The 15,741-nt window shown below is 37.6% G+C and overlaps 1 protein-coding gene across 2 annotated transcripts in view; it reads left to right on the top strand.

Moving 5' to 3' along the window:
• Positions 1–15,741, top strand: part of INSC (INSC spindle orientation adaptor protein) — a 143,225-nt gene that overhangs the window by 110,256 nt on the left and 17,228 nt on the right. For both annotated transcript variants that reach the window (XM_058159126.1, XM_058159135.1), the window contains 2 exons: positions 4,098–4,269; positions 7,478–7,656. In XM_058159126.1, the coding sequence (XP_058015109.1) occupies positions 4,098–4,269; positions 7,478–7,656 (351 nt within the window). The remainder of the gene's footprint in view (positions 1–4,097; positions 4,270–7,477; positions 7,657–15,741) is intronic.

The following is a 15,741-nucleotide window of genomic DNA, read 5'->3' as shown; positions in this document are numbered from 1 at the left end:
AGTGGTTGGAAGCAGACGACCGTGAGTAGATAAATGGGTACCACTTCAGTGGGCAACTTAACAACTGTCTTACTTAGCAACAGTAATTTGGGACTTAATTATGGTCATAAGTTGAAGAGTTAAAACTGGGCAAAACCACAGTGTAAATATGAAGATGTCAATCTGTTCAAGCTAAACATTCAAACTAAATGCAGTTTGCAAGCTACTAGAGAAATTCTGCCTTGGCAAGTTCTGATATCAACCATGTTGATCAAACTAATATGAAGTATGAACTTTGTATTTTCATCCTTGTCCGTACTCTAAGTATTTCTACAGTGCTTAACTTCAAAAAAAGTGTTAAATATTTTAAAATCTGATATTTTAATAGCGATTTTTTTTTAGAAAATACAAATTGAAATACTGCTTTAAATACAAATATTTATATTGACTTGTAGTCATGTTGTTCAAGCAGAAATATATTCCCTGCACTAAAGTGAGTTATGCAAATGATTACTGTCACATGCCAGGGAAATCAGGAGATTCCGGCAGTTCAAATGAATATAAAGATTTATTATAGGTTTAAACTCTCTACAAGAATCTGAGCTACTAACGGTCAAAGCAAAGTGGCGGTAGATAAGCATCAATGGAATTGAAGGTGGGCTTAGATCTCTTGCAGGTGCACAGAGACACATGACTTATGATGTGTTTGACCCTTCCCTCAGGCTCAGCCTACAGTTACTTTTCTTATGATTAGAGAAATTGATCAATGATGACATCTTGTCTAAGAAAATGGACATTGGGAACATAACTTTCATTTCCGAATAGTATACGCCAAACATTGTGTTCTATAAAATAAATAGTCCTGTGTTATATTTATCCTTGCTATAATCATAATTATTTCTAAGATAATAGCATTTATTTTTGCAAACTTGATAGCACTTTTCATAAAATGCTGTTATGGATAACAGAAAATCAAATATATTAATTTATATCCAGATAGGGATAGGTAAGGTAATTTGGCATGGTGTATTAATGAATAATAAAAGTGAGAGCCAGAAAAGCTTTAAATAGATCACTTAAGGCATCAGCATTATATATTAACAAGAACTGATGACATTTGAACACATGAACTGAATACTCTATGATGAACAATCATTTGATTGTTCCAATACATTTGATAACAAAAATGTGATAATAAAAAATTGTGATAATAGATACTAGGTATTAGGTAATACTTTTTGCTATCCCCAGAAGGAAAACTGTTCTCTATAAATTAATTTTAGGGAGAATACTGACTTCTTGGATATTTTATATATTTAGCAAATTTATACAGTGTCTCATCTCACAAAATACGATTTTTGCCCCTTAGAAACTATGTAACAATTCAGGACACATCAAGCAAAAATAAAAGCAAAAATAAAGATATGAGAGGCATGAAAATCCTTACTTTTTCCCATAATAGAAGAAGAACAGTGCCTTAATTTCGTACAAATGATCTTCTCAGGCTCAAGTTAATAGAAAAACCACATTTTCAGGGTTTTTGTAAAGCTAGCAGGTATGGGGCTAATCCCCACCTCAGGGTGGGGGTGGGGGATGATGTCCCAGAGGTTAGGGGCATAGAAGAAAAAGTGCATGTCCTGGATCCCATCAGATAGTACTGCCTAAGAGGACTTAAAGCATAACCCTTCTACTTGACCTGATGGGATGGGGAGATGAAATTTTAAAAAGTCAATCCCTTAAATAATCTTGTTCCAATCCACATAAGATTTTAAACTTCAATTCAGTGTCTTGAATTGCACCCAGAATCAAACTGTCAGCCAATTTAAATTTAATTTTAATTAATTTAATTTTAATTAATTTAATTTTAATTAATTTAATTTTAATTAATTTAATTTTAATTAATTTAATTTAATAATAAATAAATGCAGCTTGAGGAACAGAGGTGTTATGTGTGCTCTGTTAGGGTACACATCATTGTCTTTACAGTTGCAGTCTCACCACTGAAGCTTCTGGATGCTCTTTAGGAGTAGCCACTTATACAGTGCACTACAGTAAATCCATTCTGGAAATAACCAGGGCATGAATGACAGTGAATAGATCCTTATGGTCCAAGAAAGATGCAGTGGGCACACAACATGAAGCACTTCAAAGGCCCTCCTAGTCACTACTTGCTGCTCCTCAAGCAGGAGTTACGAATTTGGGGGGAAAAAAAACCCCAGACTGTGCACAGTCTATCTAGGGAAATGCAACTCCATCTAGTATCAAATATGTTAAAACTCCAGATCCAGAAGGCCCCAAAACCCAGAGCTACTCTGTCTCGTCACAATTCAGCTGAAGCCTATTGTTCCTCATCCAGACCATCATAGTTTGTTGATAGTATGACAAGATATAATAATTTGCCAAGGACAGAGATGTATAACTGGGTATCATCAGTACACTGATCAAGCATCACTCCATGGTGATGGATAATCTTCATCCAAGGTCTCCATATAGATGTTACATAGAGAGTATTGAAACCGTCAAAAGCCCACATAATAAGGCTGAAGGCTCCCAATCAACTCCAACTGATATTGGCCCCGTAGAAAGAAAGTGAATCAGTGCAATACCGTGCTGCCCACTCCCTACTCACTGAGCCCATTCATGGTTGATGAGATCAAAAGCTGCTGAGAAGTCAAGAAGAGCAGATGACAGATGTCCCTCTCTTAATGGAGATCATTCAAAAAGGCAACCCAAGCCATTTGTCCCATAGTGCTAAAATTAATAAAATAAGTATGTATTACTGCCTGTTGTGGCCTGTTGTGGCCTGCCAGTGGATCTGGCAGCAGATTTGGACAGTGAGGAGGTTGGAGAGGAACATGGGCCAGTCCTGGAGTCTGCGAAAGGCTCTGATGAGTGCTCTGCATTGGAGGCAGAAATGGGGCCATGGCCATCTGACAGTTGTCAGCTGCCTTTGGAGTCAGACATCAGTGGGGCAGAAGAACAGCTGGAGCCTGTTCCAGTGTGTGCATGCGCAGAGCTACCAGGAGAAGGGAACATCTAGGGAACAAAGGTTGACTCAGGAGTAAAGCCACAGGTGGATGGTGAATGGCCCCTCCCATAGGGAATTAAGAGCAGTGAAAGGGGAGGGGAGTTTGCAGGAGACAATTAGTTTGCTTAATTGGTTCATGATTCTCAGGGACTTGTTGCCAAGTTTTGAAGATATTGGCCTGACAGTTCTCCAAGCCAGATAAGGTCTGTAACTGTAAATTCTCCCTTGAAAGACTTTGCTGGATGTGAATTAGAGGAATTCACAGTAACTTAATAAAAAGGGTTTTTTATTATTTATTAATATTTATAGACCCCTCACATCCTGGACATAAGCTTTCAACTCCTACCCTCAAAATGACGCTATAGAGCACTGCACACCAGAACAACTAGACACAAGAACCGTTTTTTCCCGAATGCCATCACTCTGCTAAACAAATAATTCCCTCAACACTGTCAAACTATTCACTAAATCTGCACTACTATTAATCTTCTCATTGTTCCCATCACCCATCTCCTTCCACTTATGACTGTAACTTTGTTGCTTGTATCCTTACGATTTATACTGATATTGTTTTCCTGACTGCTTATTTGTACCCAATGACTATCATTAAGTGTTGTATCTTAGAATTCTTTATGAACATATCTTTTCTTTTATGTACACTGAGAGCATATACACCAAGACAAATTCCTTGTGTGTCCAATCACACTTGGCCAATAAAAATTCTATTCTATTCTATTCTATGTGTCAGAAAAGGAGTCTGCTTCATGCTCTTGGGAAGCTTAGGTCAGAACACTGCCACTCACAAAATTTCAGTACCACTGAGCAGTAAATTCCAATTAAAAGACTATGAATGATGTTTACTTATGTATCCAACTCCTATAACCAAGGGTCTTGACTGTACAGTTCCATTCCCTGTACATCTTACAAAGGGATGGATAAAAACAGGGGCTTTATATATTGTTGTTTGACTAGCTTCCAAATAGGGCTGCAACTTCAACTCCTAGATTATTCTTTATAACCCTTGTCATCTCAAGGTTGCTTTTTCAAAATATGCTCCATCATTTTTTTCCCCACCACCTTCTCTCCTTAGGTTGATGGAATATTATGTTTGGCTGACATTCTTACAGATGGTATACATTCCCAAGCTACTCATGCTGAAGCAGCTGCAGTAATAGCTCAGATCACATCTCCTCAGCTCACTTTCACTCAGCATCTCAACAGCTTTCTGGAGAACATGGAAGAAATTGTCACCGCGCTTCTCAGTATGTATATCTATGAAAATTTCATGTTTGAATGTTGTTAAGGTGCAGAAGGCTTTGGGAATTTTTAGACTAATTACCACATGCTATATGTGATATGTTAATTGTAATCTTTCTTTCAACTCGCATCATTTTTCTCACTTTTTCACTTTTTTCCCTTCCTCTTCTGAGTCATTTAATCATCTGTAATTGAGTTTAAGCATGCTTGAGATAAGCTTCCAGTGATGGTGCACTCACAACTATCATTTGATAAAAATAAAAAGTTAAAAATAATAAATTAAAAAGAAAAGAAGAAAAAACCCTCAAAGGGTCTTTTTCTGCTGTCAGTTTTCTATATTTTTGTTTTAGAGAGCCTGTCTCAATTGACATGCTGACTCTTAGCAGGAATATTTCTACTGATTAGGAGAATTTTCAAATATCCAAATCTCAGATTTCTTAGGAAAGGGTGAAGAACTTCTTTTTAATCAAAGTTCTTATTTCATTGTTCCTTAACTTCTGTCTTAACAGAAATACAGAGTTGGAAGAGACCTTGGAGGTCTTCTGGTCAAACTCCCGGCAGGAGACCCTATACCCGTGCTGGCAAACCTATGGCATGCGTGCCAGAGGTGGCACGCAGAGCCCTCTCTGTGGGCATGCATGCCATCGCCCCAGCTCAGCCAGCTGGTTGTCAGATTTCCAAGGCATGCATGCAAGCTGGCCAGCTTGTCATCGGATTTCCGATGCTCTGGGGCGTGCGTATGCACACATGCGCACGGGCGGGCCTGCGCCTTCTGGTTTGGGCACTCTGTGCCTAAAAGGATCGCCATCACTGAATACTATTCTAGACAAGTGGCTGTCCAGTCTCTTCTTAAAAGCTTCCAGTGATGGTGCACTCACAACTTCTGAAGGCAAGCCCTTCAACTGGTTAATTGTTTTCACCATTAGGAAATTTCTCCTTAGTTCAAGGTTGCGTCTCTCTTTGACTAGTTTCTGTCCATTGTTTATTATCTTGCCTTCTGGTGCTTTGGAAAATAGATTGACCCTTTCTTGTTTGTGGCAGCCCCTCAAATATTGGAACACTGTTATTATGTTGCTCCTAATCCTTCTTTTCACTAGATTATACATAACACAGTATGTATATGTATGTATGTGCGTCTTTAGCTGTGATACCTTTTTCTTAGAGATACTGGATTCAGAGCAAAAGTGATATAATGCTCCTTCCTTCCTTCCTGTTTCATATACCCCCATATGTATTCCATATATAATAATATGAATAATACCTCCACTCATCCATCTTTTTGATTATCATATAAAAATATTCCTTTTTCATTGTTTATTTTATTGTACTATTATTTTACTTTTGTTTACACTCCTTTCATTTTCTTCCTTTTTATTATTGAAAGCTGCCTAGAATAACCCCATGGTGAGATAGGTGGCCAATAAATTGAACAATAATAGTTTACTATCAGATAGGAAGCCCTAAACAGTAGGAATGGTCATGGTGTAAATGACCTGAGATAAGGTATTTTTTTGTGTTGGTATCCCAATTATAAAATTGTGTTCTTGAGAAAGCCCTGTTGACCCCTATGATATAAAGTTTTAGATGAGAAGCACAGTGTAGCTTTGAAGATCTAAGCTGGTGCTAGAGCTCACTTTTAAGACTGTATTTTTAATGTTATAACTGGTTGGAAGCAGATTATATCTACAGTACATCAAGTCCAAAGTCATTTTTTCTTCTGTGGAAGGCTTGCCCAATGTTTGGATTATGACACTACATCAGCCACCTACCTGCTTTGCAAGCTCCCCTTTTTCTTTCTCGTAATAAGGGAACTCCAAAATTTGAGGAAATGAAATTATATGATTGTTAGAAGGGAACTTGAGAGGTTAGATCTTTTTTTCTTTTTTCCCCTCATGGTGGACATTAATTTCTGCTCTCAAATGAATATAAATCAGTTCAATTCCTCTTGGCTTCTGGATACCCTCTATATGTGTTGCAGTCTGTATCACAGAAATATTATTAATGATGCCACAAAACCTGTGGCACACTTTCTGGCAAAAACTGCCATCCAATGGATGGCTTCAATTTTGTTTGCTTATGCTAAAGGCCGCGTTTTATCTGGGGGGGGGGAACCCTCTGCCGAAATATAGAAGAAAGCAGCAGCAAAGAAAATAATGTTTTTTTAAAAATATTTTTTTTATTTATCTCCAAAGTTAAAATAGAAAATAGAAGAAAAAAAATCAACTGCAAACAAAACAGTCAAGCAACATATTGATGATGATGATGATGATGATGATGAAAACAGTTATGGTTTAAGCACCTGACTTACTATCATGTTGGAACATGAGGTTCTGCTATTAGAATTATGATTAAAAAGTAGAGAGTTATCTGTTGTTAGCATTAAAGCATCTACTTTTTACCTTCAGGTCCAGCTATACCTAAGCATACTGTATTTAGAAAGAAAAGACTGCAATAGGGAATATTTCCTCTAATAAATCTCTAATTTCTCTATAAAATTTATAGCTGAGTAATTGAATTACTGTTCTTGTTTATTTAATCCCAGAACCACAGACAAATTAAATTGCTGGGTGAGTCAGACCTTAGTTAAAATAGATGTATACAGAAATTAAAAGAAGGTTATAGTAACAGCTCTGTCTGCAGCATTTTAAGAGGTCTTTGGGTTTCCGATGTTCTTTCCCAGGAAGGGAAAATAGCACAGCCTTAGCTATAATGATAGCAAGATAAACAAATTAAATATCTTGTGAATCAATTAGTTATATTTATCTGTGCAGACTGTTACATTTTATCTAGCAACCAAATCTGTATCTACATCCAGACTCTATGCTACCACCACATTTGCATCATGCATTTTTATTTGAAGTAAACAGCTGTTCAAGGATCTTTCCACCCACCCATAAAATGTTTTAAAACATGCAAACAAACAAAGCATGCAAGGAAACTAATTAAGGAGAGAACCAACCTAGAACTAAGAGAAATTTCCTGATAGAACAATTACCGTAATCAATGGAACGACTGGCCTCCAGAAATTGTAGGTGATTGGAGGCTTTTAGGAAGAAAATGGACAGCCATTTTTCTGAAATGGTGCACGGTTTCCTGCTTGAGCGGGGGTTGGACTAGAAGATCTCCAAGGTTCCTTTTAACTCTGACTGTTATCCTGTTAAATAAATGGACTGGTTTTAATTTAATATTTTAATTGGGCTTTCTAATTCCTAGAACTGTGCCAAGAGGCTGCCTCTGGGGAAGTTTTCCTATTGGCTTCAGCTGCACTTGCCAATATTACATTTTTGGACTCAAAGGCCTGTCAGATGTTGCTTCAACTGGATGCGATGAAGATTCTTATTGCAGCTTGTTCTGACAAACAGAAAGTAGATAGTCCCTATTCTCGAGATCAGGTAAGCATATTTAATGTATGTCCAGAGAACTTAACATGAATGGCTGTCATAGTAGAAGGGGAAAAAAATGTAGGAAAGAGTCCAGAATACCTCTGATTTAATGGATCTTGGTGTATCCAACTTTGGATTTAATGGACAAAATCTTCTGAACAGGATAGGCCCAAAAAATTTGAAATAAGAGCTTCATCGTGCTGTACTGTTTAGTGCTGATGTCCTCAGAGTTTTGGAATTCTCTTTCATGGCTTTTTTTTTTCTTATTGTAGCATTTATTAAAGTCATTCTCATGCAAAGCCAGCTTTGTGGGTAACACAGCTTTGCTTATGATGATGTAATAGCTTTAGTAGCCATTCTGGAAATCTATTTAGAAGCAAGCACCTTTGAATAATACCATGATGCTATTAGTTTGAAAGTTTGTGGCCTAGGAAAGAAAATACACCAATTTAAGAATAATTAAAATAATATCAGTTTTCATCCTTATTGGTAATAGTCAGATATGGGTAGCAATTCCCAGTGAGGATCAGACTGATAACATGGCACCTCTTGGTGGTCAGTGTAATAAAAAATATGGCACAGAATATACACTGTGCAAAAATAAATAAATGTCTCTTTCTTCTAAGCCTCCTTCATGAGAACTCATGTAAATCCTGTCCACAGTGGCACGACGTAGAATATAATATATGTATCCTTCTGTTCTGCGAAAAAGAGGATTGTATATACGATTCTGATAGCCTTTATTGCTACCAATATTTTTAAATAGAAAGTGTTCTCTTTGATTGACCAAATCGCCCCATTCAGTAAAATGGATGGACTGGCTATGTCAAACTCCAAATACACTGTAAATTAGGAATGATTAAAAGAGCAAGTAGATAGAAATGACATTTTTATCCAATGAGTCATCATGCCAAAAATGGAAGAGGCATAATTTAATTGAGATCAGTATTTCTCAAAAATAGCGCTGCTCCTACAAAGATGATAAATTTAAATAAATTCATTTTTCTAAAAGAAAATATACTGTTTTGGTTTTGTTCCTTTTGTTACATCATCACTGGCTGTGTTAAAATATCAGAAAAATCATATTCATTTCAGGCAGCACTTTATAATGGTTAAATCAGATGGGTGGTCTAAATTCTCACTTTAATCCACAAGCAAAAAATGTTTGGATTTAAATTAATTTTACTTATATTTCTTTCCTTTTTCTTTCTAAACTGCTGTCTCTCTCATTTTTCCATTTATTATAGTGATTAAAACTTCAAGGTATTAAAACTCAAGCACTCTGTATCAGAACCTCATTTTCTATCACAATTCTATAAAGGATAATTCCAAATGCTAGCCAAATGAAGGAAAACCTACTAGACTTCTAAAAACCTGCTAACGTCTGACCTGTTAAAGAAAAAAAATGCATAATAATAGAAAGTTACCTAGAAATGCTAATTTATACATGATCTGTCTTTTATTGATCAGATTTACTTAATAAACTGTTTCTATATAGGCAGAGATTTGTCCTCTGAGCTGAGCTTGCTGCTTGGCACCCAGACGTTTTATTACAAAACTAGGTAACATCTTCAGCAGGAAGGTTTGGGGGTGAAGTATCTTGTTTCTTTATATAGGTCCTGGGTGGCTGGTTGGTTTTGTGACTGGTTGAATCACAGGACCGACTGAATCACAGGACCGACTGAATCACAAAGCTGGTTAATTCACAAGACTGGTTCTGGTCTTGTGACTTCCGACTGGTTGCTGTGAGGTGTGAAATTCAGCTGGTGGTGGTCTGGGGTGCTCATCAATTGGAGGTTCAGATGGTCTGCTTCAGGGGTGAAATCCAGCAGGTTCTGACAGGTTCTGGACAACCAGTAGCGGAAATTTTGAGCAGTTTGGAGAACCGGCAGCGGAAATTTTGGGTAGTTTGGAGAACCGGCAAATAACATCTCTGGCTGGCCCCAGAGTGGGGAAGGAATGGGATTTTGCAGTCTCCTTCCCCTGCCACGCCCACCAAACCACACCATGTCCACCAAGCCACACCCACAGAACAGGTAGTAAAAAAATTTGGATTTCACCATTGATCTGCTTCCTTATTAGTTCATACACTGGTTCTAATTCAGCCTTATAAATCAACCAGCCTTATGAATCAGTCATGTGATTCAATAGGCCTGTGATTAAACCATTCCAACCGATCTCCCAGGACCTATATAAACAAACAAGACACTTCACCCCCCCCAAAAAAAACCCCACTGAAGATATTATCTAGTTTGGCACAACAAAGCATCTGGGAACCAAGCAGCAAGCTCGGAGGACAAAACTACAACTTGAGCTACAAACTATTGCTATTTCTGATTCTGGCCCTATAACAAAATTGTTACATACCTTTCTATTTAATTTCTCATCCAAGTACTGATTAGGACAAAGATGGAGGTCCTTTGATATCAGTAACTTGATAGTGATGAGTTAGTGTTCAAAGACATCTGAAGACTACAGGTTCCCCAACCTTGGATGAAGTCAAGCCAATTTATTTCTATGGGTCCTTCTTATACAGACCTGAAACTAGGACAATGCTTTGAATGAAACCATTCTTTCAAGCTGGTTTCTCAAGCAAGGTGTACTTCCTACTCCTAGTAAAAAGAAGTAACAGCACTTCTTTCTTGGCATTGCCTTTTCCACCTCTTATAAGCAATCTATTACCCAAGAGAACTATATCGGAAGCCCTTTCTTTTGATTGAAACTGTCAGCTGAGGCTTTAATATAACCTGAAGTGTTGGGTCACAATCATGTTGCTTCTTCGTATTGCTTCTTCAACACGGTAAGATGGATAGTGTCACCTCTGCTCAGTCATTCGAATTGCAGTAGGGTTGGAAACAAATATTTTCTATTTCATATGCTAAATCATTTTGTGAATTCCTGGATAATGGTGTGTTTGTGTGTGTGTGTGTAAGAGGGGGGGGGAGGGAAGGAGAGGGAAGGAGAGAATATGGTGCTGGGTTTTCCCTGCATTGGGATGCCTTAGAGGAACAACCTCCATAAACATTTTTATTGATATAAGAGTCAGCATCTTTATTAACAATCCCTTATTTATATCAGCTCTCAATCAATATATGACATTTGGAGACTTAAGAGCTTGAACTGTATCCAGAAACAATACTCTTTTTTTTTTGTTTAGTTTTGTTTTGCAAACGTCACTTCATGGCTGAAGTTCTTTTTTGTTATTTCTCTTGAATGCTTTGCATAATAATATATCCTGGCATGTGTGACAGTCATTTACAAAGTGACTGGAATTACAGTTAAAGAACAAATTCAGGAGCAGAGTAAGAAATGAGGTAATCAGTTTGTCTCTTTTAACAAAGCTGAAAATGATAAATTGTGTAATTAAATTTCTCAAAAATACTTAAGAAATTAAAAAGTGGCACACTAGTTCATAATGGAGATAAAAATAAATGCAGGAAAGAGTTTGGAAGCTTGGCTTTTACCAACCCTAGCAATGTAGAATCAACCTTTTTATCCTAATTAGTGTGGTTTATAAATTGGTCTCTTGTTTGTATCTTTAGATGCAATCAACTATTTTGTTTACAAACACATAAGAAGCTTCCAGACATAAGAATGGGTTCTTCCTTTGTTCACATTTTCATATACATGAATGCATATATGCAGTTTCACAAAGGACTCTTCAAGGAATAATTAAGTAGAATTTGATTATTTTACCCTTAGATATCTTTAGTGATCTTGGAGAAGACTATTGAGAGTCCCTTGGCCTGCAAGGAGATAAAAATCAGTCAATCATAAAGGAGATCAACCCTGACTGTTCTTTGGAAAGACAGATACTGAAGCTGAAACTCAAATGAGAAACCACCAAATGAGAAAAAAGGACTCATTGGAAAAGACCCTGATGTTGAGAAAGATGGAAGACAAAAGGAGAAGGGGGTAACAGCAGATAGGGTCATTGAAGCAGTGGGCATGAGTTTGGGCAGACTCAGGGAAACAGGGGAGGACAGGGGAGCCTAGTGAGCAGTGGTAGGATTCAAATAATTTAACAACCAGTTCTCTGCCCTAATGACCAGCTGGGTAGGTGTGGCTCGGTGGTCATGTGACTGTGTGGACGTGGCCAACTCAACATCACTCATGTCGATAGGCACTTCGCCTTAGCTGTTACAATGTAATAAGGGTTAACCAGAGAGGCAGTTTCTGTAAGCGGGGGAATAAAGATTAAGCTAGAAACACCACCAGAATATTTCCTTCCGGCCTTCCTTACAGGATTAGCCCTGTAAAGTGGAAAAAAATAAAATAAGTTTTCTTCCAACAACCAGTTTTCCAAACTGCTTAGAAAGTTAACAACCGGTTCTCCCGAATAGGTGCGAACTGGCTGAATCCCACCACTGCTAGTGAGCTATGGTCCATGGGGTTGCAAAGAGTTGGACACGACTTCACAACAACAATTTTTTTTTTTTAATTTATTATTCAAACTTATATACCGCCCTATCTCCCAAAGGACTCAGGGCGGTTTACAGGCATATAAAAACATCAATATACAAATTAAAATAATCATTAAAAGACTTATTCTAATGCCAATAATTAATAATACCAATTATTAAAAATAGAAATATAAATATTAAAATCAATTTAAAACCCCTCTAAATTTAAAATCTAAGCCAGTCCTGCACAGATGAATAAATGTGTCTTGAGCTCGCGACGGAAGGTTCGAAGATCCGGAAGTTGACGGAGTCCTGGGGGGAGTTCGTTCCAGAGGGCGGGAGCCCCCACAGAGAAGGCCCTTCCCCTGGGCGTCGCCAGACGACACTGCCTAGCTGTGAACAATCTTTAGTGAAATCATCTTTTCCCTATCTTTATTTGCTATGGGGAAAGATCATTAAGCAAATAAATGAGTTTTTTCCTCTTTAAAAAGAAAACTTTGCCTTTCTCAGATAAATCTAATGCCAGGACTGGTTTTGCCTTTGTGCTGTAGGAATTTCCCTTCTCTTCATCCCTGAAATATTCTCTTCCACTCACACAGCATTTGCAGAGTTCAGGAGGAGCAGCAGAGGAAGGAGGAATTCCCCTCTCCCTGCTTTGTTGACAGAATCCATTGCATCGATAAAAGCAGTTAATTGAATGCCTCCCTCTCTAATGGAGCGATGGCAGCAAAGTTCAGCTATTTCTAGATGCAAATAATGATCCCTCGTAGTCTTTGGTAACCAAGCCACAACAATGCAAAATCTCTACCATCAAATGAAATGAAAGACACCGCAGCAAAAAATTGAATGTGTTTCCTAGCTTATCGAGATCATCATGAATATTGGCACTTTTAAGTTTATGTACTTTGAGCACATAATGAAATGATGATATAATCTTTGTTTTAGGATTGATTTTTTTCCTACTCATGTCAGCAATCATAATAAAAATGCACAAAAACTATTTTCCTATGAATATTAATTAATTAACATATTATAATTGTATAACATATACAATTAACTCTGCGGTGTAAATTGCTGACCACCAGAAAATGAGGATAGTTCTTTAAAATAGGAGTCTCCAATCTTGGCAACTTTAAGACTTGTGGACTTCAACTCCCAGAATTGGAGTTGAAGTCCACAAGTCTTAAAGTTGCTAAGGTTGGAGGCCCCTGCTTTAAAAAGTGGGATTGTAATGATGAAAGAAAATGCCATTGCTTTTTCAATTTTCAAATACTTTCCTCAACTGTCTTCTGCTTTTCTTGTTCTCTCTCTCTCTCTCAGAGACTCTAAATATCATCATTTTCAATACTGCTCAGTTGTTATTTCCCACATTTAAGTCTTTTTCTTCAGTTTTCTGCAGAAGTCTGCTTCTATGGGGAAAAAAGCATTTTTTTCTCTCATTTTCAAATGCTTTACTGATATCTCTTCTCTCTCTCGTGCTTCTCATATCCCATATCCCTCCTCTATTTCTGCTCTTTCCCTTAATTTTTTTCCATGCCATAGCTGTTTCCTCCTCTCTTTGCAAACCCTTTGAAAAATACTCTTTTTATGTGCAGCATCAGCTAAAAACAAAAGAAACCTCTGCAAGTCTATATCTTTTTGCTGTTGTGACCCAGACCCAGGTAGATAGTAGGAAACTCAGTCAGTGTAAAAACAAACAAACTTTATTAAAACAGCTGAGAATTACTTCATTCTCAGCGTAGTCCAACTAAATTAAAGCAAATTCCTCCCAAGACAATTCCTCAGTCCTATCACCAACCTTGGTCCAATTAGGCAAATTGCCAAAGGCCTTTCTTGGCAAAAATTCAGAAGACACCAATACAAATGCAACAATACAAAGCTATCAATGTTGTTTTCCAGCAAAGAGTCCAAACGCCATCATTCATCTTTTAAGCCTTATGGGAGGGGCCAATCATCTCTTGGCCCTACTCCCGAGTCGTCGTCTTTGCTTTAGCTGCTCTTGCCTTCTAGCAGCTCTTCTCATGCATGCATTAGGAACAGGCTCCTCCTGTTCCTCTGCCTCACTACTATCAGTCTCTGGAGGCTCTGGAGTCCGCACATCGCTCCCGGATGGCCCTGGCCCCACCTCTGCCTCCCACGCAGAGCCCTCATCCAGGCCTTCCCCAGCCTCCAGGACTGGCCCATGCTCTTCCTCAGCCTCATTGCTGTCTGATTCTCCGCAGGCTGCTGGCGGACCACAACACTTGCTGCGGAAAAGACATTGTGTGTTTTTCTTTATTCTGTACACTAAGACCTGGGTTATCGTTCACTAAAATTGTTCTTGTAGACCTATTGTATTGTCATTGCTTATTTGTTTCTCAGAAAAGCCCAACCCCAAATGAAGCAGAACATTTCAGAGTGCAAAGAATAGATTAATCAGAGGCTTTTGAATGTACTGTGACTGACAAAAAAAACCTCTAATGATCCTTAAGCACAATGAATGCTGCTTAAACATTCCAACAAAATGATAAAAACAAAAATTCCAAGGAATTAATTGAGGGTAAAGTGGGTTCCTAGATTGAGGTATTTTGACATTGGAACAATAGGCAAGTCTGGGATTGCTGAGTAATTTATTATAGGAATATTTGCACACTGGAAACTGTCATATCTCATATTGGTAGTTTTCATTAAAGAAAGACTTAGACTAATGAGGAGCCAGTATAGTCACACCTTAGGCACAGAACCTGCTGGGTGACTTTGGGCCAATCCTTGTCTCCCACAACTAGGAAGCAAGCAAGAGCAAATCACTTTCAAGAAAACTTGCCAAGAAAATTTCAGTCAGAAAGAGTCAAAAACTGATGTATACACACAGACTGAAGGAGGAAAATTTGGGACAAGTAGCATGGTCATATTAAAGTAGGACCAGGGCCACATACGTATATTTATATTCCATTCTCAGGAATCACTGGATAACTTTGGAAAATCATTTTCTCATTACCTAACCTACCTTACTAAGGAAAATAAGAGGAATGGTTTGCCATTTATATTAAGTTACTTTGGTGAAAGAAAGACAAGCTATATATTTCATATATGAATAAGAACAAATTATATTAAGGAAATGGAATGGGTAAATGTAAATGAAATAAACCACTATTTAAGTTATTTACAGTACTGAGACACCTTTGAATTTCCCTAAGTACAGTAACAACTTTTCTGTTAATTAGTAACAATTAACTAATAAAAGATATGGTATTAGTCTATAGGGCCTGATTTTTGATATATCAAGTATATATTTCTCTCAGTCCTAGGAAGGAGGCAATGGGAAAAGGAAGCCAAAGAGAAGGCAACTTTGGTGTATTGTATCTATTACTGAAGCTGGTTTGGTTGAACTCAAAAAATAGTCTGGCTTTATTTATTTATTTATTTATTTTATTTGTCGAGTACATATTAGATAATATATATAAGTAGAAGCATGAATTGAATACATAAAATGAATACAATTAAAGGGAACATTAGGAAAAGTACGGTAGGCACGCTGGTGCTCTTATGCATGCCCTTACAGTCCTCTTAGGAATGGGGTGAGGTCAACAGTAGACAGTCTTAGGTTAAAATTTTGGGGGTTTTGGGATGAGACCACAGAGTCTAGTGGTGCTTTCTAGACATTAACAACTCTGTTACTGAAGTCATATTTTCTGCAGTTGAGTTTGGGGCG

This window comes from Ahaetulla prasina, chromosome 1 (genome assembly GCF_028640845.1).
Source record: "Ahaetulla prasina isolate Xishuangbanna chromosome 1, ASM2864084v1, whole genome shotgun sequence".
Taxonomy (NCBI): domain Eukaryota; kingdom Metazoa; phylum Chordata; class Lepidosauria; order Squamata; family Colubridae; genus Ahaetulla; species Ahaetulla prasina.
Note: the sequence above shows the minus strand (reverse complement) of the source record. Positions and strands in the feature narration are given on the sequence as shown.